We start from the raw sequence: 25,805 nt of genomic DNA on the forward strand, positions 1-25,805 counted from the left end.
GAAGACAGCACAGCTTTATTGAACGAGTGCATGAGGACAGAGAACAGGCAACAAAGCCAGCTTTGCGTAACTTTCAGTAACCAAAAAACACAAAGTGGAAAAAAAGCAGCACTTATGAAAGAAGACATACAGTAAACCACATGGCCAGGTGCACCAGGACAGGACTTTTGACTCCTATACTTCAGTGCAGGTCATGAAATGGGACAGTATGTCAAACAGCCCAGATATTATGTAGATACGTCTCGCAGAAGCAGAATGTTATAATTTTTTTTTTTACAATTTCCTCTTTTCACTTAACTTCCTTAATGAAAGTTTACCACAGTGAATTTACCCTGTTTAACCTGTTTGATTTACCAGCAGGCTGTATGTAACCACACTGCTCAGTGCTTTCCATGCTTTAACCAGGATGGTACCACACTTTGATAGGCTTCACTTTGCTTTTACAATGATCTACCACAGTAAACTTTTTAAGGGTTGTCTGACTCAGTTTCCTTGTAGTGATTCCCCATTGTCTTCTTCATGGTGTGTGCCCGAGAGGTGAAAAACACCTGCAGACAGAGCTGTTTTGCACCATGACCAAAGGAAGTGGCGTGGGGAAGAATGTCAAGGTTACACGGTGTAACACAGATTTGCCTCCCCAACCCACTACCTTCATTTTCTGAAGTCTGTTGACAAAGACGAACATAGCTGAAGAAAAACACTGGAGAATCACACAGGACAAAGGAAACCAGGAAGTAATTAAGGAGTAAAGAGTCAAAAGCAAAAGACTCCTTCGAAAGCTACGAAAATAGAAAAGATAGCTTTTCTAAAACGTACTAAAAATAACAAACTGGTTAAAAGAAAAATCACACCGCCTCTTCACCCAGTGAAGCACAGGATGATAATACCATAGGAAAGCACAGCAAACCAATGCAAAATGTGGGCTGAACTCACAATAAGCAAAATAATAAAATTGTCAGTAGGCTGGGAATCTGTATAATCTGAGTTGCAAAGAATTCCCATTGAGAAACCATTTCCTGAATTTCAATCACGCGAATCAAGGGCATCCTGGCCACATGGTGCCCCACCCAGACAACAGGGAATTGAGCTACGCCAACAGCACGAGGGCATGACGCCACCCAGCTTTCGAGGGGGTGATGTCATCTCTTGTAAGAGGCGTAGTGCTGAATGAGTCCCATCACATCAGTTCTCAGAATGAAACACAGAACCAGCTCCTAATAGCACGCAGAACTGGGGGAGAGCCAGGCATCTCGAGATGGAGCGGAGCAGGTCAACTTCTCCTAACGAAGCAAATCGGGTCACGAGGTCGAAACACTCCCGAGAGTTTCGCCCCCCGGAACGCGGGGTAAAAGAACACATTCGCGCAGTTAGAAATCCCACACGCACCCACAAGCCACTGCACAGCCACACTGCCGACAATGGCAAATCATCGCAGGTCTCACACACAATTTTTATTTTAGGAGTTGTACTCTCACAGATATCAAAGATACCTTGTCTTTGGCCAGCAAAATATATTTTTTTTTCCCCCATCCATGTACAGTATATATTATTCTTAAATCATTTATACTGAAGCTAACAGCATTGCTTTCAAAGCATGTTACCTTTAAAATAATATATATATATATTTGTATAAAAAGGTTTGATTCCTAACCCTTTCTGCCTTGAGGGTACTGAAAGAAAGAAGCCCGTGGCGAAGCCCGCTCCAAGTGTTTCAAACACAGATTGGAGGGATTTCAGGTTGAGCTACAAGAGTTCATCAACGTATTCTGGGTAGACATGCTCAAAGGATCCCGGATCCAATTTCGCCACAGTTAATATGACCTTTTGGATTAAAGACATTTTGCTGAAACGTTTGTGGGGAAAATGGGAGCAGCTTTACACAAAGGGCGGCGGGGGTCGGGAACAAGCCAGACAGCCAATACCCTGGCTTCTTTCGAAAACAGCCTGATGGGATGCTGGGACCAGACAAACAGGCCAAAGAGCCTCCTCTCGCTGGGAGCCTGGATTGGTTTGACTAAGCTCATGCAGCAGGAATGTTTGTGTCTCCATTTTTCCCATTTCATTCTTTCAGCTTTAGGTCTCCGGCGTTTAACACTCGACGCTGGCTCACATTTTCTACCCAACCTTTTAAATCAATCAAGATCTCGCTCTAGGATGCCAGAGCCGACAGTTTCTTCAGTCTCTGGGAATTGCGTCATGTTCTGACCCAGCACAGTAGCAATGATTGGTTTGGGTTTTCGGTCCCCCCCCCCGGCGGTTTCGCCCCAGTTACACTGTCCCAAGAAAGGTTCTTCCCGCTGTGTTTTTTTTGGGATTAGCACGGAAAGCCGGAGAAAAAAGGGAGAGCACTGTGAACGGAGTGCGTTCTTTCCCTCCACAGTGATTCTTTCTCGGTTCCACAGGCAGACAAGGGGTAGGAATGTCTATTTACATCACAATGTACAGCAATATCATAGAGGGCTCCTACAGTGGCCACCTGGCTCCACAGTGCTGGTAATGCAGCCACATGTTCACATGTCTTTTACTGCAGGAGTGATCATGCTGGCCACTGAGCCAATTCCTCCAGCCCTTCCCGAAATAAGGGGGAACTGCAGTCCCAACTGACCAGACCACCTATTCACCCTCGGTAACAAAACAAACTCATTGACGTTATAGAAATAAAATCGCACATTTCAAAATCGCTTTGTGAAGGTTGCCATGTCAAAGCAAACTCGTATCCGAGTTCCCAAGAACTGCGATGTGGTGCGGCCCTTCCTGCTCACTAGTCACCATAATGTGACGTACGAGCCGGCTCATTTACAATGTAAATCAGGTCCGCTGGACCTCGCCGGAGGTTTTGTTGCCTCGTTCTGAATCGCAGGACGTGGTGCTGTGCGTATCCGGGCATTTTGTCTATTTTGTGATGTCAGTTGGAGGTTTTACAAGTTACTGTGTACATTTTACTTGTCGCGTGGCGTGAAATGCTGATTCTTTCCAGCCCTGAAATATAACCAGAGCGTCGCGGCTCCCTTTCAGCAGTGCGGCCTTGTTTGTTGGCCTCGCCGACGATGGCTGGAGCGATTTAGCAGCTGGAGCTGATCGGAGAGACTGACTCGTTCTGTCAAGGGGGGGTTGAGTGCAGTGGGGGGTGGGCAAGGAAGGGAATCGATGTGGGATGGATCTTTATAGCAAGGGAGCTCACAAAAACAACCATAACAGAGAAATTCAAATAAAAAGCAAAAAAAAAAAACAGTTAAACTATAAGTGGAGTAGAAGGCTCCCAGCCAAGTGCCTTCCCACTTACTTTCAAGAGTGTAAGGAAACCAAGGGGAGACTAGAATGATACCCTATTTGTTGTGAAATGGCCTTTCGTCAAGAAACGAGTCATCTCATTTAACAGGTTAAAAGGTCAGGCAGTTTCTGGGCAAGGGGCCGTTTGTGTGACAGGCTGCTTTTCTCAAAACGGTTGTAGGGCCCCAGATTTTGCTGGCAGAGCAATGGCAGATCCATCCCAGCATGCCGGGCAGGTCAGAGGTCGCCAGGCTCACTCGGTCTTTGGACCCGAGCAATTTTGAAACAGGCCAAAAAAAAAGAATGGAAGCCATCGTGACATAAATAATCCGGGGATGATTCCAGACAGGAATGGTGCTGGAAAGAGTAAGAAGGGGGGTGGCCCAGGGTTTGAGGAAGTTAAACACTAGCATATAGGTTTCCTTCTGCAGTGATCTGGGGTCCCTTTTGCACAGGGGGGGTGGGGTGGAAATAAGTGATTGTGAGTCTAGGGAAGAAACTATAAGAAAAGTGATTTTAAACGGGTAAAATATCATCATAGACGAAAACAAATATCATCATCATCATTTGAAAAGGGACCTAGGAACTAAGGTGAAAAAGACACTTCTGTGACAAGAAAAAACTGACCTGTGTGGATCTTGAGGGCTAGAATTAGGAACCCCCTCCTGCAGTAACATGTGAAGTATTGTAGCTTTGGGGCGCATTCCATCACCCCTCAAACCTCGGAAACTCGGGATAGTGGAGCCAGGTGCCGACCGATCTCGGAGTCTGTGTGTGTGTGTCCAGGGGGGCAGAGAGTAGGCAGTATATCGGGGGCGTGGCTTCTAATCTAGGCTCCGCCTGCGGAGTGTGATGTCACCCAGAGATAACCGCCTCCCTCCCCCCAGACTTCTAACAGCTTGTGCCCCTTTCTGCTGGCCTGCTGGCCTGCTCGCCTGCGCTCTCTGTTGGCATCTCCCCTTCAGAAGATCCAGAAGGCCTTGTTGCCCCTCCTGTGAGGTTGGGAATTTCTCTAAAGCATGATGCGGAGAAAGAGATCAGCACAGGGGAGGGAGCATCAGGGGACAGAGATGAGAGGAAAGCACAGACTGTGAGTCCTGATCTGACCCCGTGACCTCAGGAATCTCTCGAGCCCCCATGACACACACACACAGCAGCAAGCTTACACCAGAACAAAATTCAGTCTAGACACTATAAAATTTCTCCCACACTGAAGACTCCAGCCACAGATCCCAGGGACTCTTCACTCAGCGCTTCACGGATCTCTACAGGCAGGGGGACCTTCCTGCCTTACAGATCAGATCAGTGGTCAAGACTTATAGCAGTCAGTCACTCACAAAAAAAAAAAGCACTCTGGTGCCACTGTGTAGATTTTGTGGGCAATGAACTGTGATGAATCGTGCAATTATTAATTATTACCCTTCCCAGCCTGAGTGAAGCCCCTGGGCTTCTGTCTGTCTCTCCAGCACTCAGTACTATGAACCTGTGACCCAAAAACCCTTCCGCGGCAGAGAGAGAAGCCTTCATTCTGACCCCTATTCCCTGCTGTTCGCAGGCCTGCCCCCTTGGGGGCTGTCCTTACCCCCCGTCCCGCCCACCTGGGGCCAGGTGCCGATTGGTGGAGCCGCGCGTCCTGCGCCGACATCACCGCCCAGGAAGTGGGCCGAGAGCCAGGCCTGGTCGCTCCCACGCCCACCCAGCTGTCGCCCGAGGAATCCTGCTCACAGGCGGCCGTGGTGTGACTCCGGGTTCCATCTTGCGTTGTCCGGGGCGTCGAGCGCAACCTGAAGGTTCTGTTTTCTGATCGGTTGCCGAGCAGCCGAGGAATGATGGATTGTACAGTTTCAGTGACCCACTCCCATGTTCTGGTTCCCTTCCCATGGATAAAACTATTCCAGGTTTCAGCTGTACCAATAGCTCTCTTCCAGGTCCTTCTCACACAGTCTTCCTCCAGCTTTCTTCCTTTACAACGGTTCCATTCAAATTCCTCATCCCATACACAGCTGTGTTCCACCAACACTTGTGTCTAGACTAACTGTATATTCACCTTCTGATCTGAACAGGGCAGTGACGCCAGGTCTCATCTATAGTTCCTTCCCAATCCAGTTTTATTCCAGCTCCTTCCCTTGGAATAGGGCTGCATTCCCACTCTGGAACAGCTCCCTTCCGGCTCCTGTTCCTGTCGGGAATCCAAACCATTCTTCCCATTTCTCCCCTTTAACACTGAACAATATAGCAAAGGGTCCATCTCCTCACTGAGGAGTGGGGGAACACTGGGGGACAGTCTTGCGCGGGTTGGGACACCTTGACCTCTGACCCTGCCCGAGCGTGGCAATGATCACCCGTGCAAACCAGGTTGGGGAAGGAGCGGGAGGTCGGGCCTGTGTGCCCGTGGGGGCTCAGGGGTCGGAGGGTTGCGGCGCCGGGGATCAGCAGGTCTCCAGGATGGTGCGGTAGGGGTCGGAGAGGACCTTGTAGCGGATCTTAGTGTTGGTGACGGCCCCGTGTTTCTGCCGCAGGTGGAGACGCAGCTGGCTCTTGTGCCGGAAGTGCAGGTCGCATTTTTCACACTGCGAGGCAAAGGAAAAACGTGCACGCACACACACACACAGACACACAGACACAGGGGCTGTAATTAGTATGCAGGGTCATCAGAGCATGAGCACAAAGTGAAGTCTGTTGGTGTGCATGTGTCAATATGACACCTACTGGCATTTCTAATTAAGCTCTCTGCTGTCCAGTCCCTCAGAGGTGGTCTGCATGTTTGCATGGACTTGAAAACATGTATAGTATGTTCTATGATGGTTGGAGATCAAGAGACACCCACAGAAAATGTCTAAAATGTAATTGATGGGGAAATGATCTGAGTGACTGTTTACAGACCCTGGCATTGGCTGTGTGGGGAATAACACCCTCGCTCCCACCCCCAGCTGGGCTCTCATGAGCCAGTTTTTCGCCAGGCGAAGGTCAAAGGTGAAGGGCAGGCTCACCGTGTAGGGCTTCTCTCCCGTGTGGATGCGGATGTGGCTCTTCAGGGTCTGCAGGTGCCGGAAGCGCGTGCCGCAGGTCTCACAGGGGTACGGCTTCTCCCCAGTGTGGATGAGAACATGGGCCCGCAGGTGCGCCACCTGGATCGACACAGCGCACCTGGCATGAGATATGCATGACCCACATACACAGAGGAGCATCTGCACATACTGTACACACACACACACATACACACAACATATGCACACGCATACACACACGTGCACGTGTGCACACAACACATGCACACACACATAGACAGACACGTACACACCTGCACCCACAAAGCCCCCCTTATTCAGCGTGTGCCCGTGTCTGCTCCTGGGATGGGTGCAGCCCCGCTCTGCCCCTGCGAGGATGTCATGACAGTCACTCGAGGGGTCAGAGCTCTACAGACAGGTTTCCAGGAGGCCCCCTTCTTTAAAGTGATCGCTCCCGCTGAGCCCTGTCACAACCAGCAATTATCCAATCTGCCAGCAGGATCTCTCTCCTGCTCGTATGCGACAAAAGGTTCTTCTGAACCGCTCGGCAGATCACGTGCACTGGTGAAGCCCAGCTGTTGCAGGCCACAGGAGGGGGGAGGGTGGTATCTACTGCGATAGGAACGATCACGGATGGGCTAGGTGGCATCTACTGAGCCAATCAATCGCCTGGCAGTTGCAGCAGGTCCCACCCGGCCCATTCCAGTCCACCACCCTCACACTGATGACCAATGGTCTGAGTACGAACACATCGCCTGGCAGTACAGAGAGCCCTCCTTCCAGGACAGAATGGAGAGGGAGTGAGCCACTGGTTTAATTTCTGAGGGCAGGTACATACAGATCTAATAAGAGGGTTGTGGCGAGCAGGCACCGGTTAACAGCTGGTAAAGATCAAGGGAAGGGCAGGGCTCAGTAATGCCAAGAGTCACTGTCATCGACAGCGGGCCAGGAACTCTCACGCCACAGCGCCTCCTACCTGCACGAAGCGGGCACCGCAGGTGTCGCAGCGGTAGGGCTTCTCCCCGGAGTGGATGCGTGAGTGGGTCTTCAGGTTGGCCGGCCGGTTGAACTGAGCCCCGCACACACTGCAGCGATACGGCTTCTCTCCTGCGGGGGGCGTAATCACGGCACCGGTCAGCACTGTTACACTGGAGTGACCCTGCTAGGTTTCTTCACTCTTTATTGTCTGTCCCACGTTTCTGAGACAACGCCGGGAATCTACCCATGATGCACTGCCTATAGGGTGGCAACCCCAGTGCGGCAGGAAATTGCTCCCCCAGTGCACTTCCGTACTGTTCTCTTTCAAAACTTGTTCCTTGGTGCATCACTAGTGGCCTTTTCTGCAGAATATCAGAGAGTATTCTAACGAACACTAAACCAGTAAGCAAGGAAACAATTCAAGCACACTAATGCAATAAATGATGCTCTTTAAGCACATAATAAATGAGTAATTAACAAATCATTATTTATTTACTGCCTGAAGACATGTTTTTAACAATGCTATAATTCCTTGTCGCTGTTTCTGCTTCTGGGAGAGATTAATAAAACCCACACACTGCTGTGGGTTGCATGAATGAAGCAACACATAACACCAAACACCGTTGCTGAACTCAGTCAGTTCACTTCTCTTGAGTGTGCAACAGAAGACGGCAACCAGCGCATTCCTACCTGTATGGATGGATTTGGCCCCGCCCAGGTTGCCTCGGTAACGTAACCCTGAGCAGCAACACTTGTTCTCCTGCCTGTCGTCACCGTGGTAACGCAAGGGATGCCCCGGGCTGGCCTGCTCCAGGGGGCAGGGCCGGTGACACAGGGAGCAAGAGTTGGCTCCTCCCACTGGGCGTGGCAGAAAGACAGTAATCAGAACGATGGCAGTATACATTTGTACCAGGGTCTGTAAATCTTGTTACACTATAAATTAATCAAGCACTATTTTGTTTAAAGAGAATACAGTCTTCAGGTCTTATTTGCATTTGGACTTTCTCAATTCCTGCTTTGGCACCCAAAGAATCTGAGTCTCTATGTACCTCATAAGGTATGTAACAAATGTTACTTAACGGAGATTATTAGAACATTTCCAAAATACGTACAACCTGTTTATCAGCTCCTAAATGAGGCTGTTCTCTACTTGTTGTTCCCCTTGTATTCAATTTCCTCCTCATTTCTGTTATTTCAGAAGCCAATTATGATGAAGGCAGAGGACATCTCGTTAACATTCCTCATTAAGACTTATGGCCAGCAATTAGCTAAGCAAGTACATGGCATCAACATGGTGAAATCATGGGAAAGCAGCACAAACACAGAGGGAGCGTAGAGCGTACGGAAATCCTCAATTCCATGCGCTCCTGCGGGCGAGAGACCTGATGGCACTGCTGTGCTGGACTGGACAGGCCCGGGTGCCTACCTTGGGTGCCCTCTGGCAGCAGCGGGGGGGGCACCGGCAGATCCTCTCCGGGGTGGCTGCCCAGCATGTGGCGGCACAGGTGGGCGAGGCTCTGGAAACTCTGCTGGCACACCTGGCACCGGGGGCACGCTGCCAGCCTGGAACAGCCGCACAAACACCCACACGCGTCAGCGCAACCACTTTCCTACGCCAGGAGCACAGCTGCGCTGGTCTTTGCTCGATGGGAGCCAATCCCCTCCGCTACCTATGAATCACAGCTTGTCGCTCCAGGATGAGACAAACACGCTCTCTAGTGGGGAAATCAAGTGTCTGCTCTTCTGGAGTCGGTCCGCAGAAGAGCGACCAGGTAGATTGCAGTCCTCAAAGGTCAATGACAATGTCAACCCAGTGGAGCTCTTGAGGACCGACAGTGAAGCCTGATTGACTAACCAGTGGACACAAGTCGAAACAAGTAAGTCCATATAAACAGTGAGAACAGGAGGCAGTGTTTTATTCACACTAAGGGTTTTTGGTGTATGGGAGAAGCTGCCCAGCCAAGCTGTTGAAACTGGTGACCTGACTGTCTTCAGACGCTACTGAATCAGATCAGAGATGCTTGGCTCATTTAGCCCCTGATGAGATAATGAACTGAAAGAGCTGACATGGCCTCTCGTTTGCAACCTTTCCTAAGTTCTGGTTATTTCCATGGGTCTTTCCCCTACCTGTCTGGCTGCACCCCCTCTTCCATTTTCCCCGCCTCCTGGGCGGGGCTGTCAGAGGATGTCGTCCTATCAGGGCTAGTGGGGGTGTGGCTATAAGGTTCCGCCCCCTCCTTCACCCCAGCCTCCTCTTCAGGCTCCTCCTCTTTGACGGCAGTTCTTGTACAAAGTGGGTTGAGAACAATGAACTTGTATTTCTTCCAGTTGCAGGCCTTGGGGTCTGGGTTGGGCCTGGAGTCCGACTGGGCCTAACACCAGACCACAGGACACAGGGGTTAGCGCACTAGAACCTCAATCAAGGCCATTGGAGAAAATTATAAATTGATATCCTCCACAACCCGTCAGAGTAGGAACAACATTCCTTATCATTGATGTCCCGATATCAACATGCTACTTATGCATTTAATACAACAAAAAAGCTAAGTTAAAGAAGGTAGAGCCACACAGTAAACTGTAAACGACTCTTTACGAGTGTGGTGCTGGTAATCTTCACTAAACGATGGATCATTGTGTTGTACTATACAGATTCACAGAAGAGCCTGTGCAATACCATAGGGGCTATTTTTGAGATTTTGATGATAGTGAAATCAGATATTTTCCCTAGGAAAGGGTTGATGGCAAAAAGCTATCAAAACACCACACCTCCATGCCTCTGGAATCTGTTTCCCTCACGGAAGCAGCAGGTCCCGAAGTGTCAACCCCCTGCCAGCAGACTATGGGAAAGGGTGGTGTGGAGAAACGCACAGGTGGCCACACTCACCGCGAGGGGGGGGTGGGGGGTCTGGCTCCCGCAGCCGCTAGCCTCTGACGGAGAATTGGGGTGACAGCTGGACCGCGCGGGACTGTCCGGGGCCGGGGAAGGGGACCCCGACGACTCCGCCTCCATCTTGACTCCCTCGGGCCTGGGCTCGGAATTCAGGCAAGACCCAGGGCCTCTCAGGGCCCAGCTGTCGCAGAGACCTCTGGGAACATAATTAACAGAGAAGCACAACGTCAAAACCCCACTCCTCTGGCAAAAGTGTCGCAAGCAATACGTGGAAATATCAGCCACTTTCACTTCCCCCTCTGGTGTGAATTGTCAAAATCCTAAATTATTCCTCTGTCACTGACTTCCCAACAAAGCAATAACTGACAATGTTAAACCAATTCAGTTCAAGCTTTATTATCCTGTAGTAGAAGTTTGTTTAAAAGCACAGCAATACATCAAGGAAGGCAAACATTACCAACAGAGCAGACGGTAGGATAGTGTTGAAGGAGATGAGAGCGTTTCTTTGCATTGTTTGAGAAAGATTATATGTAAGATATATGGAATATATTTTTGTAAATTTTGTAACTATTTATGTTAATATCTTATGATTGTGTCTTTATTGCAAATGTCTGTCGATTTTTGTTTATGTTAATTGTATTTGTTTTGCTTTGGCAACACTGATGGTACTCACCGGTCATGCCAATAAAGCACCTTGAATTGAACTGAACTGATTATACAGCAGAGGATTGTGACTTTTACACCTTTCACAGTGCAAATTCACAATGGAGGGGGTGAGACACACTGCATGAGAAGCTAGCCTCGACCAGGCCAATTAGCATGCCAATTCAATGCACATTATCAAGAAGTAGGTTCCATCAGCGTCCGTTAGACATCCCTTCAGTACCACACACTCCTGCCACATGCAGTCGCGCTCACCTTGTTATATCCTTGTGCTGGCCTAGAGGTGCTCCCTCTTGTGGCTGGGAGGACAGCGTGTGCTGGGCTGAGCTTGGCGCCGGCACACCGTTGGCCTGAGCGGCCAGTCCCATGCCTCTGCCTGAGGCGCTATAGGGATATGCGCCGCCGGCGGGCACCTGCAGGGCCCCAGAAGAGTCCAGCCCGGGGGATCTGGGGTGCATGGCCATGTTCTCGCTGCAGGAGGTCAAGCACAGAAACAGCGTGTCAGAGAAAGGGCTGTCTGCAAACACAACATCCATCCATGACCAGGAAGCCAACCACTCATCATTCTTCGGAGGCAATCCCAATCCAGGCACAGAAATACGGCAAGCAGGGCAGGGCTCCGCACTGGACAGGACACCAGCTCATTGCGGGACAATGCACACAGGGCCACTGCAGAGGGATCTCTCTTAAATAACGAAGCACTAACGATCAGAGCTCCTGCCTGTCGATTCATTCTCAGCAGCCATGCAAACGAAGCGACGTCTCCTGACAAGGTGGCATACTTTGCGAACAGGACGAGAAACGCTTGGAGTTACTTGTTTTTATTTCCGTTAATGAAATGGTATCAGCTGAGAGGGGTCAGTCTCCGACTTTGTCATACGTCTGATTCAACGAAACCCCTTTCACCTTCAACATCCCGGAGCCACGCAGAGGGAATAAACAGGCCACTCAATGCGAACCCCAGCCAATCCGCTCTATGGCGGGCCCTTGTGACAACCAGCACCTTCACTGCTGTACTTCCTGTGCTGGAAGGCAAAGGCTGGCTCTGCTCTGGGGCTGAGCCTTGACCCCCTGGAGCTGGTGGCGGAGAGAAGATTGCTGGCCAAGCTCACAGCCATCATGAGCAACGCCTCTCATCTGCTACATGGGACTGTTATCAGGCAGCGGAGCACTTTCAGTAACAGACTGCTCCAGCTACGGTGTTCAAGGGAACGTTTCTGCGGGTCCTTCCTCCCGGCGGCTGTCAGGGTGTCTACCACTGCCCTAGGCTAGGACTGCTAGCCCTTCATTAATATACTGCTGATACTGTGGTACTTTCAATCTGTATATACCTATGCGCATTCTGTGCATATTTTATTGTTTTACAGTGACTCTTAGCATATTTTGCACACACCTAACTCTATTTATTTTACTTTGTATTGCTGAACTTATTTTAATTCTTAGTCTCTTCTGATGTCTGTTTTTGCTCGTCTTGGGCTGGGCTGCTGTAACACCTCAATTTCCCTTTGGGATCAATTAAGGCTTAATCTATCCATCTGTTATCAATTAAGCAATTAGGGAGCTGCCTGTCCCACGGCTGTGCAAGGAAACGGGCCAGCGGTGAGTCGTGAGTCCTGAGCGGTCCCTGCCCGATACCTGGCGAGGATGAAGGCGCGGCAGGTGTCCGCCACGTGCTCCATCTGCAGGTAGGTGGCGGCGGTGAGCACGGCCCCCACCGTGTGCCGGGACAGGGGGAGGCGGGAGGTGTACATGAAGTCCAGGAGCAGCGAGATGGCCCCCACGTCCAGCGTGGCGGGGAGGGTCAGCACGCTGAGCTCCGCCGAGCCCCGCCGAGAGAACAGGGAGTAGAAGAAGCCACTACAAGGGGGACGAAAGAGAGAGAGAGGAGTCATTACCGCAGTTGCCATCATCTGCTCTGGTGCTCCTTATTCCTCAAGAGCTGCCCAGACTATCTCAAAACTAAGTTTAAATGAGCTAAATCTGCAGGGGGGAATAATGGGAGGTGAAGTAGAAATGTCGAGAACAACAGGTGCTTCTCTACCCTAAGAGTGGTAGGAGACTTGAACGGGCTGCCCAGCCTTGCTGTCAAAGCCGATCTACCTTCCCTGTTCCAGGATGCCCCGGAACCCATCGAGAAACAGCTGGATAAATTCCTCGGATCAACCAGCGATTTGCTGCTGAACACATTTGTTCCTGTGTTTGTAAAGACCATGTTTTCTCTTTTAGTCTGCCAGATGTTAAGCCAATGTAAAGCCAGTCCTGCAACCCTATCTGTAGATGGTTCTGTACTTGGGCTTTAGTCTAAATTGAAAATCCCTGGGGTGATATTTGATTCAGGCTTAACATTTGACCCACATGGGCAGCGTATTAGTAAAAGGGGGTGGGGTGGTGGGGGGGGCCGCCCTCACCTGCAGGCGATCAGCACGGCGCAGTGCGCCCGCAGCTTCGTGGTGCCCACCACCAGGGTGGCGTCCGTGAGGATCTGCCGGTGCCGGAGCTCGTTCAGGTTGAGCAGGACGTCGTTGGAGTGCCGGGTGAACTCCTTCACGTATCCCTCCGCCCCAGCGCTGCCGGAGCGCTGCTCCTCCGCCGCGTATCCTTCCGCCGCTGACCTGGAACTCATTTCTGTGCTGGGAGGCACAGAGAGAGAGAGAGAGAAAGAGAGAGAGAGAGAGTTTTACTTTTGTGTTTTGTTCAATGTTAATGTTATTATTTTTATTTGCTTTGGCAACACTGATTGTACCCATCGGTCATGCTAATAAAGCACCTTGAATTGAAATTGAATTGAATTGAGAGAGAGTGTTACTGAGCATAGAAGGGAGCAACATCTCTAAGACAGGGATTCCCAGTCCTGGTCCTGGTGACCCACAAACCCGCTGGCTTTCAGTCCCTCCCCCCTTCATTAGATAACTGAAGCCTCAACCGATCGAAGAAGTTGCTTCAATAATAATTCAGTTGCTTCTTTATAAGCATTTCATTGCGCTTGTAATGCTGAATGCATTTTATTTCTAGACACAAGTTTGGGATTTTATTTCATTGTCAGAATACAACGGTTAAAGCAGCTCCATGTCTCAGAACAGTTCCGATGAATCTTCTGATTATTAAGTCAATGAAGGGCTGGAAGAAAACCCAGCAGGTGTGTGGGAACCACTGCTGTAAGACACAGGTAGCACAAGCACCCCCTTCACCCCGCCACACCCCCCCACTTAGAACCCATGTGGGTAAGGGCAAAGGCGCGGGCATGGGTATTCGCTCCAGATCGCCCCCTTGCCATAAAGCGTTGTATTGCACTGTCAGACACTGCACTGTCTTATTCCCTTCTGCAATCAAAGCTCATCATAACACCTCCTGGCAGGCTTAAGAAAGGCAGAGGGCGCTCCCCTGCGGCTTGACGGGACTGGATTGGGAGCTTCCCCGATCACAGTGATGTCAGACCCTGGATCCTCCCCAGCTCTGCTGCCAGGGGTACGACAGCAGTGCAGAACGGAGCTGCTGAACGCAACCGATCGGCGAGCGCGATCTGACCGCTACCGGGCGGGGCCGACTCACCTGCGCTTGGGCTGGCACTGCAGGGGGCACGCGGCTGGCGGCGTCCGCCGGGCGAGACCAGCTCCCGGGAATCGTACCTAGGGGGCGACAGCGGGCACGCACTCGTTAGAGCCCCTCACCGGACAGGCATGCGCTCCTGACCCGGTCCCAGGGCGCAGGTCAAGACACTGGCTTGATCGATCACGCTCGAGCTTCTGCATATCTGAGGAGACGCAAGGACGTCCAGACACCTCACCCTGCAAACAGCCTCCTTTAACACTGATTTTCATTAAACATCTAAAACAAAGCAAGAAATCATATTTAGCATAGGAGTGTTTTGAGACCCTGCTAAATATACAGTACTAAATATACAGTACGTGACTTATTTTGAATGAACCCCTTTAAATTGTAATGTGGGTGAGAGAAACACCATGGACCTTCTTAGAGTAAAAACCCACTTGAACACACGGAAAGCACACTTCCTGACACACCCCTTGGTGAGAGTGTCATTGCGCAGTTGCGACATCGATCAGCCAGCCTTAGGTGAAACCCCGGTTTCGAACCATGTGTGCTGATTCTGCGCTTTTATCTTCCCATTGCATGAGAAAACCATCACGGGTCCTCGACTGTCTTAAAATCCAGAGCAGAAGAGGGGCCATTCTTCCATTCGAGACCTCAGAAACTCCCGATCCACTCCACCCAGCGCAGGGCTTGCCTCTGCAGCCCTCTGTCCCAGCGCAGAGGGAGAGAGCAGGGACACCGTGTGACGGGTTGGGTCTTCAGTGCACAGCAGCCCGGTCTGGCATCGCCACTTGCTCTGTCTGTGAAGATCTCCCGCTCCCAGGACCGATCGAGCCACACGGACACGCCCCCCACCCCCCCAGTTTGTCACACCAGGTGCTCCACGCCAGACAGAGGGGGGAGCACTGATTGGAGGAACCACATGCGTCTCTCTCTCTCTCTCCTTGACGTTGCTACAGGCTGACAGGTGCCTCAGCGGTTCACAGGAGCTGCTGGCCAAACCCGAACTCCTGCCCTTGATCAGAGAGCAGTAGCACTGGGGGGGGGGGGGGGGCCCAGTGACCGGCCCCCAGTAACTGACTGAAATCTCAGACTGGTTGATTCCCGGGACACTAGGCTCACTGCCCAAACCATGGTGGTCCAACCTGCAGACCTGGATAGTGTGGTGTGTCTGAAAGTTTTCGTTCCAGTTCAGTTCCTCATGACCTTAACGCGCTCGTTACCACCTAACCTGGAGCTCAGAAGGGACCCTGAATGCTGGCAGACACATTCAGGACCTGCAGGACTGGTTAACCCAACAGAGACAGAGGGATTCCGCTGGGGACAGAACACAGCTCCGTGTCCCACTCTCCCTCCTGCAGCAGCGCGGGCACGGTGGGCGTGCCAGGTGCTTCCCATGGCAGCCCCTGCTTTCTTTACACCACAGTCGCCCTCCTCCACCCTTCTTAACCCCAGCAGACACACCCGACAGCTGGGCACTGCAGGACGGAAAACTGGCATTCTGGTGCCTTGGGTGGGGCTGGGGGGCGGATGACCTAACTGCAAACCCTCCTTTCTTCCAGACACGATAGCACAGCAGCACAGAAGAGACCCCACTGGTTAAACCGTGACGCTGAGTACAACTAAAGAACAATCAAAGTCCTGAAACTTGTTCAGGATTGTGCTCCCTGTCTGCTGGGGTCAAGTGAGACCTCCCCCGCCACTGACCCATCTGCCGGCGGCCGTCACAGGCACAGCCTTAGTACTAACAGTGCTCACTGCGGTGGGAGCTGCAGGAATGGCTGCAGTAAGACCAGAGGCTCACCCACTGCACAGATACTGTTCATCCTGCAACTCACACACACACAGGCTCACAAAGACACATATTCACCCCAGGAGCGCACACACACACACACACACACACACACACGTGCGGATAGGCTCACCCCAGGAACACTGACACACTGACACACTGACACACTGACACACTCACACACTCACACACTCACACACTCACACACTCACCCCATGAAGAGCTCCACACCGAGAAGCCAGAAACGGCGCCAGAGGCAGGCGACTCTCCCTTCCCCGCCCCACCTCCCAGCCTCCTGCCAAGCTCACGCCGCAGGGGAGCACGGGGGCACGGGCCGAGCTCACGCTGGGACAATTCACTACAACCGAGAACAGCTGAACACGCAGAACCACCGTTTGACGCGACAATTGCTTCATTCTGCTTCACCCTTCCCGCTGCCGACACGGACGGCTCACCTCCGAGAGGGAGGAGATGCCCAGGCTGGAGAGCGAGCCTGCCAGCCACCAATCCTCGAACCCCTTTCACCCCAAAGAGCCCTGGGTGGGGGGCCGGGGGGTGGATGACCTACAGCGCTGAGCAAGACCTCGGCTTGACCACGGCACGCGGGGCGGTTCAGCCCCCGGTTCGGCGGGACACGCGTGCTGGAGGTCCCTTCGGGTGCTCTCACCCGCCGGAGCCTCCCCTCCGCCCGGAGCGCATCCCGCCTGGCCATCGGACTTGCCCGCCACCCCCAGAACAACAGCAGCCTCAGCGCAGGACCCCTGGAGCAGGGGACAGGAGGCTCGCAGCCCGTCCTGGCTCAGCAGGGTCCCCCGAGGTCTAGGAACCGGCACGCCCGCCCTGCGGGTCGCCCCATCCCGCAGCCCGCCTGCTCTCACCGGCACCACTCACCCCGACCAGCAGGGACGAAGCGGAGACCCGCCCGTCCTCCGGACCGGGCCGCGCTGAGCGAGATCCAGCCGCCCGCTGGCCTGTGCCAAGACCCGATTCCCAGGATCAGGAGCTGGACCAGCCTCCTCGAGTGCCTGCCTCGACTGTCCGTCTCTCTCTCTCGCCCTCGCTCTTTGGAAGAGGGAAGAGGGGCGGCTGGGAGCGGGGAGGAGGGACAAGGGGAGGGGGGGGACTCTATATAACGTCGCACAGGAAGCGCAGGGCAGCCAGGACCTCTCGTTTCCCCTTCCCTCGCGGCCCACGCAGGGGCAGGAAGCTCAGCAGGAAAGATCCAGGCCCCTGAGCCTCTTGTATTTTTAGGTCTCCTTGTTTTTTTTTTATATATGTGTGTGTGTGTTGCAGCAATGGCAGGAAAACAGTTCTCTGTTTTTCTTTCGAAAAAAATATCCCCTGGTCAGGAAAGCTACCGGCCCACTCCTAACCCTCTCCCGCCCGGCCCGTGGCGAGGAAAGGGAAGCCGGCTGAAGTGGGAGCACCTGGATTTCCACTAGGGCCTGGGGGAGAGGGGGCGGTGCTGGCGACAGCACACACTCCTCTCTCGGTAGCGGCTGCTTTTCAGAAAACACAACACCGGCTTTGCGTGCTTGCTTCCAACGCAGCCTTAGGTTTTCAAGTGAAACCGGAATAATGTCTACAATTTTGGTCACCCTGTTCCAGAGCTGACATTGCTGCTCTGGGATCAGCCCAGAGAAGAGCAACCGGATATGCCCCAGGGCTCGAGGGAAGGATCTGATTTGTCAGGCTGAAGGAACTGGATCTCTTTAGTCTTGAGCAGAAAAGACTACAAGGGGACCTGCTACACGTATTCAAACTTCTCAAAGACGCGGACAAACTCTCAATGGCAACCTTCAGAAAGAACAGCGAACACACACACACACACACACACACACACACAAGTGGAAACTACTGTATGTGGAAGTGCATTTAAGACTGAGAACAGGAGGCACTTCTTTACAGAGAGGGTGGTGGGAGTGTGGAACAAGCTGCCCAGCCATGTTGTTGAAGCCGATACCCTGGCTTCTCTCAAGACACAGAGGGATGAAATCCTCCAGTCAGGACAGCAGGCACTTCTTTACACACAAAGTGGTGGGAGTGCTGAACAAGCTGCCCAGCAATGCTGTTGAAGGGAAGCCAGGGTATCAGCTTAAGACACAGCGGGATGAGATCCTCCAGCCAGGACAGGAGGCACTTCTTTACACAAAGGGTGGTGGGAGTGTGGAACAAGCAGCCCAGCTATGTTATTGAACCTGATACCAAAAAACATTTGGATAATGAGATTCTCAGCTCAATGAGCTGCAAATGGGCCAGACAACCAGACAAGCAGAACAGTCTCCTCGATACAGCAGCGGAATGACGGGTTTAGAGACTCGACCTGTCTGTCAGGCACAGCTCCATTCCGACCTGCTGGTGTGATGAAGCCTCCAGTGTTTTTACGGTTCCTTCTGTCTGGAGCTCCGCCTGGTTTCCGGGACGGAAGGTGGACCAGGAGCACAGGGGCTGACCGGGACTGGGGGGGGAGGTTTGCAGTAGGGCGGAAAAAAATAAAATCACAGGAACTCTGGACGGGAAAACAAGACTGAACCGCAGCCCTCCCACTCCCCCCTCGCAAGAAGTACAGACGAAGACAGATGTGCCGGAACAATGGGAACCCCCAGCACGCCCCCCAAAATCCGGCGGGCTCTGGAATCACCCGGGCTACTCGCAGAAAGGACGCGTAGAGCCCTGATCCTGGCTTCCTGGTGGCGCTTTCCTCGGTGTCAGTAGGCTTCCGAGCTTCCAGAGGGAGGTCGGGAAAATCCTCCGGTCAATGTCCCACCACCCAGACTAACGCGGCTCAGTCCTCATAAAATCGCAGAAAAGGCGTCAATTCTCTCGTTCGTGTTTCTCCATCCTCTGCACCAGAGAGTACAGACCTGCTCGCGCCAGCAGCCATATCACCCTGCAGGTCACAGCTGGCAGCCCACCGGAGCTCAGCAGCTGTGAGCCTAGCCAGTACCTGGAGGGGAGACCCGCTGGGACAGCTAAGGCTGCTGCTGGAAGAGGTGTTAGTGGGGTCAGTAGGGGGCGCTCAACCTGTGGTCTGTGTGGGTCCTAATAACCCTAGAATAGTGATGGGGACACTAAACTGTAAAAAGCTGCTGTCCTTCAGATGAGATGTAAAACAGAGGTCCCGACTCGCTGTGGTCATTAAAAATCCCAGGGCTGAATCAATCTGTTCTTCTCCCCACTGAGAGCTGGTGTGTGGGGAGTGTACTGGTGCACTCTGGCTGCTCTTGCATCATCTGTACATTGGTAGTTGTGGAAGGGAGTCCCCATTACCTGGAAACTGCTCTGAGTGGAATGTCCAGAAATGTGCTGTATAAGCGTAATGAATTATTATTATTATTATTTAGTCTTGCAGATTCAAATTTAGATGCTTTCCTAATTCTGGGAGTGAATTAATCTAGAATCTAATCTAGAATTAATCTAGAAATTCTCTAGAAGCTAATCTAAAGAAGCTAATCTAGAAATTCTCTTAACTGAATGCAGCACCTGTTTAACTGGTCACGATGATGACGCTGCATGTCTTCAGAAGTGAGCGATTGGAAGCGGGCTAATAATCCTTGCAGGACTGGGACTGAGACACCTGCTCTGATTGATCTCACTTGTCCAATCACGCTCTGTCTGAGCGCGGTATGCTGTCTTTATTGGGCTAAATCTGCAAAAGCAGCTAAAGATGAAAAGTTAGCTGTGGTCTTTGAGCCTTATAAGTTAGTTATTAGTCATTTCAGGGTGTCTGCCTCTGGGTTAAATCTAGAGAGATTTTGAGCATTTCGAGTGCTTTTACAAATACTAATAATAATTCCTTACACTTATAAAGTACTCTTCTGGACACTCCACTCAAAGCTCTTTACAGGTCATGGGGATCCCCTCCACCCCCACCAGTGTGCAGCCCCATCTGGATGATGCAACAGCAGCCATAGTGCACCAGTACTCTCCCCACACACCAGCTCTCAGTGGGGAGGAGAACAGAGTGATGAAGCCAGTTCAGAGAGGGGGATTATTAGGAAGCCAAGACTGGTAAAGAACAGGGGGAAATATGGCCAGGACACCGGGGTAACACCCCAACTCTTTTCGAGAAACACCCTGGGATTTTTAATGACCATAGAGAATCAGGACCTCGGTTTTATGTCTCATCTGAAGGACGGCGCCTTTTTACAGTATAGTGTCCTCGTCACTATACTGGGACATTAGGACCCACACAGACTGCAGGGTGAGCGCCCCCTTCTAGGCCCACTAACACCTCTTCCAGCAGCAGCCTTAGCTTTCCCTGGAGGTCTCCCATCCAGGTACTGGCCAGGCTCAGCTTCAGTGGGGCTGCCAGTCGTGAGCTGCAGGGTGATGCAGCAGCTGGCTAAGGTTTTCTGGCACTTACATGGAATTGCACACATTAAAAATAGAGATCCAGCCTAGGAATGAAATGACCAAACGTACTGTATGACCCACGCAGAAAAAAAACCTCTTACAGCACACAGCATGTGCGCTATGTTTGCAGGAGAGCGTGTGGAATTACTTTTTCAATTCTTTTATGGAAGGAGAAAAAGAAACAAACACAGCAGGTCTAGGCAGCTTCCAGGCATTGTGAGCACAGGAACCGGAGGAGCAGAGGGAGAGGGAGAGGGAGAGGGAGAAGGGAGAACGAGACAGGAAGAGTGAGAGGGTGGGAGTGCTGGGAGCCGAACGAAAGGTGAAAGGTCACGGTGCCGGCTGTTAGAATCCCAGTTAGAGCTGGACAGTCCGGTCTATCGGACTCGAGGTCAACTTTGGGAAGTGTGTTCTTTTATAGCATCCATCATTTAAATGCCCGACCTGACCAAGGCCATGGACACAGAGCTCACGATCACAAACGACCAGGTCGAATGGTTGCACTGCGCGCGCTCCTCTGACACACCCACCAATCAGAGCTGTTTGCGCCGCGCCACACTATGACCTAGAACTGGCACTCAGGTGACACCTTCCCGACGCCAGTGTGAGCTCCCAGGCCTATGCCCTGTACCCCTTCTCTCTACACTGTCCCATGTGGACACAGTTGATAAGGAGGGGAAACCAGCTGTTTTTCTGATCGAGATAAAACTGGGGGGGGGGGGGAGAGACAACTTTGACTGCATGTCTTTGGAAGATTGGAGCTCTATGCCGCCACCCCCCCCCCCCAAACCTTCAACACAAATCTAGCAAGAACATGCAGGCTCCACACAGAAGGGTGGCCGGGGCACTTGTACCCAGAGCCTTGCAGGTGTGAAAGGGTGCCGTTAACCATCCTGCCACTCTGTGACCTGACATTACAGCCACGCATGTGGAGGACACACAACATGCCACATATCCAGAGTCGAATCTTCTGACCCCCTTGCCCACCAGGGCTGACTGCGGGCCACCACAGCCCGAGCCAGACCGGCCTGAGCCCAGCGTAGGTCTCTTCCAGGTTTTCAGCAACAACCGGAGCAAAGCACTCGGATAAACAAACCAAATAAGCAGAATTTCCCTTTACACGGCTTCCTGATCTGGATTTTGTACTTATATGGCGAGATGGGGAAGCGATTCCACAAGGGAGAAAGGGGAAAGGGGAGGAGGAGAGGACGGAGATCTACTTTTGTTTCGGAAAAATGGAAAAAAAAAAACAAAAACAAAACATTCGCAAAAAAACACGAACGCGACTCTTCCTTGGCAACAGCATCCGTCCTCTGCATGAAAGACAGGAAAGTCATCTCCTCCTGAGTCACTTCCTCAGCAGGTGGCACAGGGAGAGAGCGCTGGCCGGCAGGGCTGGAGAGGCACAGAGGCGGAGACTGGGAAGGAAAGGAGGGAGAGCAGGTCTGCAGAGCAGTGAAGCTGGACTGGGAGTGAGGCAGTGGGGTTAGAGCTGAGGGACTGGGAGTGAGGCAGTGGGGTTAGAGCTGAGGGACTGGGAGTGAGGCAGTGGGGTTAGAGCTGAGGGACTGGGAGTGAGGCAGTGGGGTTAGAGCTGAGGGACTGGGAGTGAGGCACTGGGGGTTAGAGCTGAGGGACTGGGAGTGAGGCAGTGGGGTTAGAGCTGAGGGACTGGGAGCAAGGCAGTGGGGTTAGAGCTGAGGGACTGGGAGTGAGGCTCTGGGGGTTAGAGCTGAGGGACTGGGAGTGAGGCTCTGGGGGTTAGAGCTGAGGGACTGGGAGTGAGGCAGTGGGGTTAGAGTTGAGGGACTGGGAGTGAGGCAGTGGGGTTAGAGCTGAGGGACTGGGAGTGAGGCAGTGGGGTTAGAGCTGAGGGACTGGGAGTGAGGCTCTGGGGGTTAGAGATGAGGGACTGGGAGTGAGGCTCTGGGGGTTAGAGCTGAGGGACTGGGAGTGAGGCTCTGGGGGTTAGAGCTGAGGGACTGGGAGTGAGGCAGTGGGGTTAGAGCTGAGGGACTGGGAGTGAGGCAGTGGGGTTAGAGTTGAGGGACTGGGAGTGAGGCAGTGGGGGTTAGAGCTGAGGGACTGGGAGTGAGGCAGTGGGGTTAGAGCTGAGGGACTGGGAGTGAGGCAGTGGGGTTAGAGCTGAGGGACTGGGAGTGAGGCAGTGGGGGTTAGAGCTGAGGGACTGGGAGTGAGGCTCTGGGGGTTAGAGCTGAGGGACTGGGAGTGAGGCAGTGGGGTTAGAGCTGAGGGACTGGGAGTGAGGCAGTGGGGTTAGAGCTGAGGGACTGGGAGTGAGGCTCTGGGGGTTAGAGCTGAGGGACTGGGAGTGAGGCAGTGGGGTTAGAGTTGAGGGACTGGGAGTGAGGCAGTGGGGTTAGAGCTGAGGGACTGGGAGTGAGGCTCTGGGGGTTAGAGCTGAGGGACTGGGAGTGAGGCAGTGGGGTTAGAGTTGAGGGACTGGGAGTGAGGCAGTGGGGTTAGAGCTGAGGGACTGGGAGTGAGGCTCTGGGGGTTAGAGCTGAGGGACCGGGAGTGAGGCAGTGGGGTTAGAGCTGAGGGACCGGGAGTGAGGCAGTGGGGTTAGAGTTGAGGGACTGGGAGTGAGGCAGTGGGGTTAGAGCTGAGGGACTGGGAGTGAGGCAGTGGGGGTTAGAGCTGAGGGACTGGGAGTGAGGCTCTGGGGGTTAGAGCTGAGGGACTGGGAACAAGGCAGTGGGGTTAGAGCTGAGGGACTGGGAGTGAGGCAGTGGGGTTAGAGCTGAGGGACTGGGAGTGAGGCAGTGGGGTTAGAGTTGAGGGACTGGGAGTGAGGCACTGGGGGTTAGAGCTGAGGGACTGGGAGTGAGGCAGTGGGGTTAGAGCTGAGGGACTGGGAGTGAGGCAGTGGGGTTAGAGTTGAGGGACTGGGAGTGAGGCACTGGGGGTTAGAGCTGAGGGACTGGGAGTGAGGCAGTGGGGTTAGAGCTGAGGGACTGGGAGTGAGGCAGTGGGGGTTAGAGCTGAGGGACTGGGAGTGTGCCAGGCTGCATTGTGTTCAGTGTTGCAGTGTCAGAGTGCTGGGCTGCAGTGTGTTCAGTGTCTCAGTGCCGGGCTGCAGTGTGTTCAGTGTAACAGTGTCAGAGTGCCGGCCTGCAGTGTGTTCAGTGTCAGAGTGCCGGGCTGCAGTGTGTTCAGTGTCTCAGTCTCAGAGTGCCGGGCTGCAGTGTGTTCAGTGTAACAGTGCTGGGCTGCAATGTGTTCAGTGTCACAGTGTCAGAGTGCCAGGCTGCAGTGTGTTCAGTGTCTCAGTGTGAGAGTGCCAGGCTGCAGTGTGTTCAGTGTCACAGTGTGTGAGTGCCAGGCTGCAGTGTGTTCAGTGTCACAGCGTGAGAGTGCCAGGCTGCAGTGTGTTCAGTGTCACAGTGCTGGGCTGCAGTGTATTCAGTGTCACAGTGTGAGAGTGCCGGGCTGCAGTGTATTCAGTGTCTCAGTCTCAGAGTGCCGGGCTGCAGTGTATTCAGTGTAACAGTGTCAGAGTGCAGGGCTGCAGTGTGTTCAGTGTAACAGTGTCAGAGTGCAGGGCTGCAGTGTGTTCAGTGTAACAGTGTCAGAGTGCCGGGCTGCAGTGTGTTCAGTGTCACGGTGTGAGAGTGCCGGGCTGCAGTGTGTTCAGTGTCTCGGTGTCAGAGTGCCATGCCGCAGTGTGTTCAGTGTCTCAGTGTGAGAGTGCCACGCCGCAGTGTGTTCAGTGTCAGAGTGCCAGGCTGCAGTGTGTTCACTGTCAGAGTGCCAGGCTGCAGTGTGTTCAGTGTCACAATGTGAGAGTGCCGCGGCGCAGTGTGTTCAGTGTCTCAGTGTGAGAGTGCCGGGCTGCAGTGTGTTCAGTGTCAGAGTGCCAGGCTACAGCGTGTTCAGTGGCACAGTGTGAGAGCGCCGGGCTGCAGTGTGTTCAGTAGTTCAGTGGTTAATTCAGTTTTAAAGATTCAGCAGCTGCTGCATATTTTGCGACTGCTGGACTGCAGTGTGGGAGTAAACTCCAAGACGAGTGGGGGGGGGGAAAGACCAATTACACCGAGCCGTGGCGAAGTTAGACTGCCAAAAATAAAGATTTTGTTTTTGTAACACGGCTTGTCAGTTCAGTGGCGTCGTTTCCAGTAGCTCCGTGGTTTTTTCAGTGCGCGATCGGCAGTCTGCGGTACAAACGATAAAAGCGCCTCCTCACACTCTCCACTACAATCTCACAAGGAGGCCGGGCGCTCCGGCGCGCTTGGCGGTCTTCCAGATCGGAGAGACGCGGCTGTGCAGAGAGTATCTGAGGTCAGTGCGCTTTCGCAATGTCGTCTGATTGCTGTAAATACCGTGAGCAACGCGAGCAGAGAGGGACCGAGACAGGGATAAAGTCGCACAGACGATTAGCTCGGAGCAACCTTACGGTCTCGACTCAAGGCAGGTAAACGGGAACGATTTGTGAAAAAGATATAGGACTAAGTAAACACAGACTCCTCGCTCATCTTAGAAGCCCGGACATACGAAATAAAAAAAGAATAAAACGTTTCGTATGTCAATGCCCTCGGAAATGTGTAAACAAGTCTATGTTTATGTACAGGGCCACCCTTTCTGTTGACAAAAACGCATCAAAGCCCAGTAAAATAAATATATAAATCACCCAGGCAGACATGCACCTGACTCTACTGTATTCCTCTTGCAAAGACCACAACTTGCATGGACGTCCAAAAGCGTCACTGAAAACGTAACGAGCGTTTCGCAAAAAAAATACACAACGTCAGAATGACAAAAATGACAAAAACATTAAAAATAAGTTCTGTGTATTTCTCAGCGGCAGCCAGAATATTTCAGGTAAAAACAATTAATGAAGGACACCCGCCTTCTTACAGTTAACCACTCGAGATTAGCAACAGAAACAAGTCGGGTAACAAACTTGCAAGTTGTGACGCTTTCTAAACCGCCGGATTCCCCACAAACACACAGCAGCATCATTAAAAAAAAAAGTAAGAGACATTCAAATAAACTTCGAAAACTGATTTCAGTTCTGTCCTCTCCAATAATTGGAACTGTAACAAAATACAGTGCTCCCCAGTTCAGCTCGTTTGCGTTCTGCCAAGATGTGTTTTACAAGGACTACAGCAAAGCGACAGGGCATGTTATATAGACAGAGACGGAGCGATACATCACCTGGTTAAACAGCGTGGCCTAATTTCCTAGAACCAGCTGCCTCGCCGGCTTTTGAGGAAATAATATTCCAAGAAACAGCCAGAGCTCAATTCTGAGAATCCAAGTAGCGGCGCATCACACT

At 52.4% G+C, this 25,805-nt stretch overlaps 2 protein-coding genes across 4 annotated transcripts in view; one reads left to right on the forward strand and one right to left on the reverse strand.

Moving 5' to 3' along the window:
• bcl6b (BCL6B transcription repressor) lies at positions 1-25,730 on the reverse strand. 3 transcript variants are annotated; one of them, XM_088911445.1, is made up of 12 exons: positions 25,685-25,730; positions 14,359-14,435; positions 13,218-13,439; positions 12,445-12,666; positions 11,065-11,280; positions 10,141-10,342; positions 9,384-9,628; positions 8,683-8,819; positions 7,947-8,114; positions 7,255-7,385; positions 6,261-6,398; positions 1-5,840 (listed from the first exon to the last, which is right to left on the reverse strand). In XM_088911445.1, the coding sequence occupies exons 3-12, from the start codon at positions 13,430-13,432 to the stop codon at positions 5,700-5,702; spliced, it is 1,815 nt and encodes a 604-aa protein (XP_088767571.1). In that variant the 5' UTR covers positions 13,433-13,439; positions 14,359-14,435; positions 25,685-25,730; the 3' UTR covers positions 1-5,699. The 3 variants fall into 3 exon arrangements, with proteins under 3 accessions (XP_088767571.1, XP_088767568.1, XP_088767569.1); XM_088911442.1 differs by lacking the exon at positions 25,685-25,730 and adding an exon at positions 18,474-18,525 and having other exon boundaries at positions 13,218-13,434; XM_088911443.1 differs by lacking the exon at positions 25,685-25,730 and adding an exon at positions 17,042-17,186.
• Positions 24,691-25,805, forward strand: part of trip6 (thyroid hormone receptor interactor 6) — an 18,210-nt gene continuing 17,095 nt past the window's right edge. Inside the window, exon 1 of the mRNA XM_088911449.1 lies at positions 24,691-24,808. The gene's annotated coding sequence lies outside the window, so the exon portion shown is untranslated. The remainder of the gene's footprint in view (positions 24,809-25,805) is intronic.

The sequence above is a fragment of the Atractosteus spatula genome, chromosome 3 (genome assembly GCF_055471065.1).
Source record: "Atractosteus spatula isolate fAtrSpa1 chromosome 3, fAtrSpa1.hap1, whole genome shotgun sequence".
In the NCBI taxonomy this organism is placed as follows: Eukaryota; Metazoa; Chordata; class Actinopteri; order Semionotiformes; family Lepisosteidae; genus Atractosteus; species Atractosteus spatula.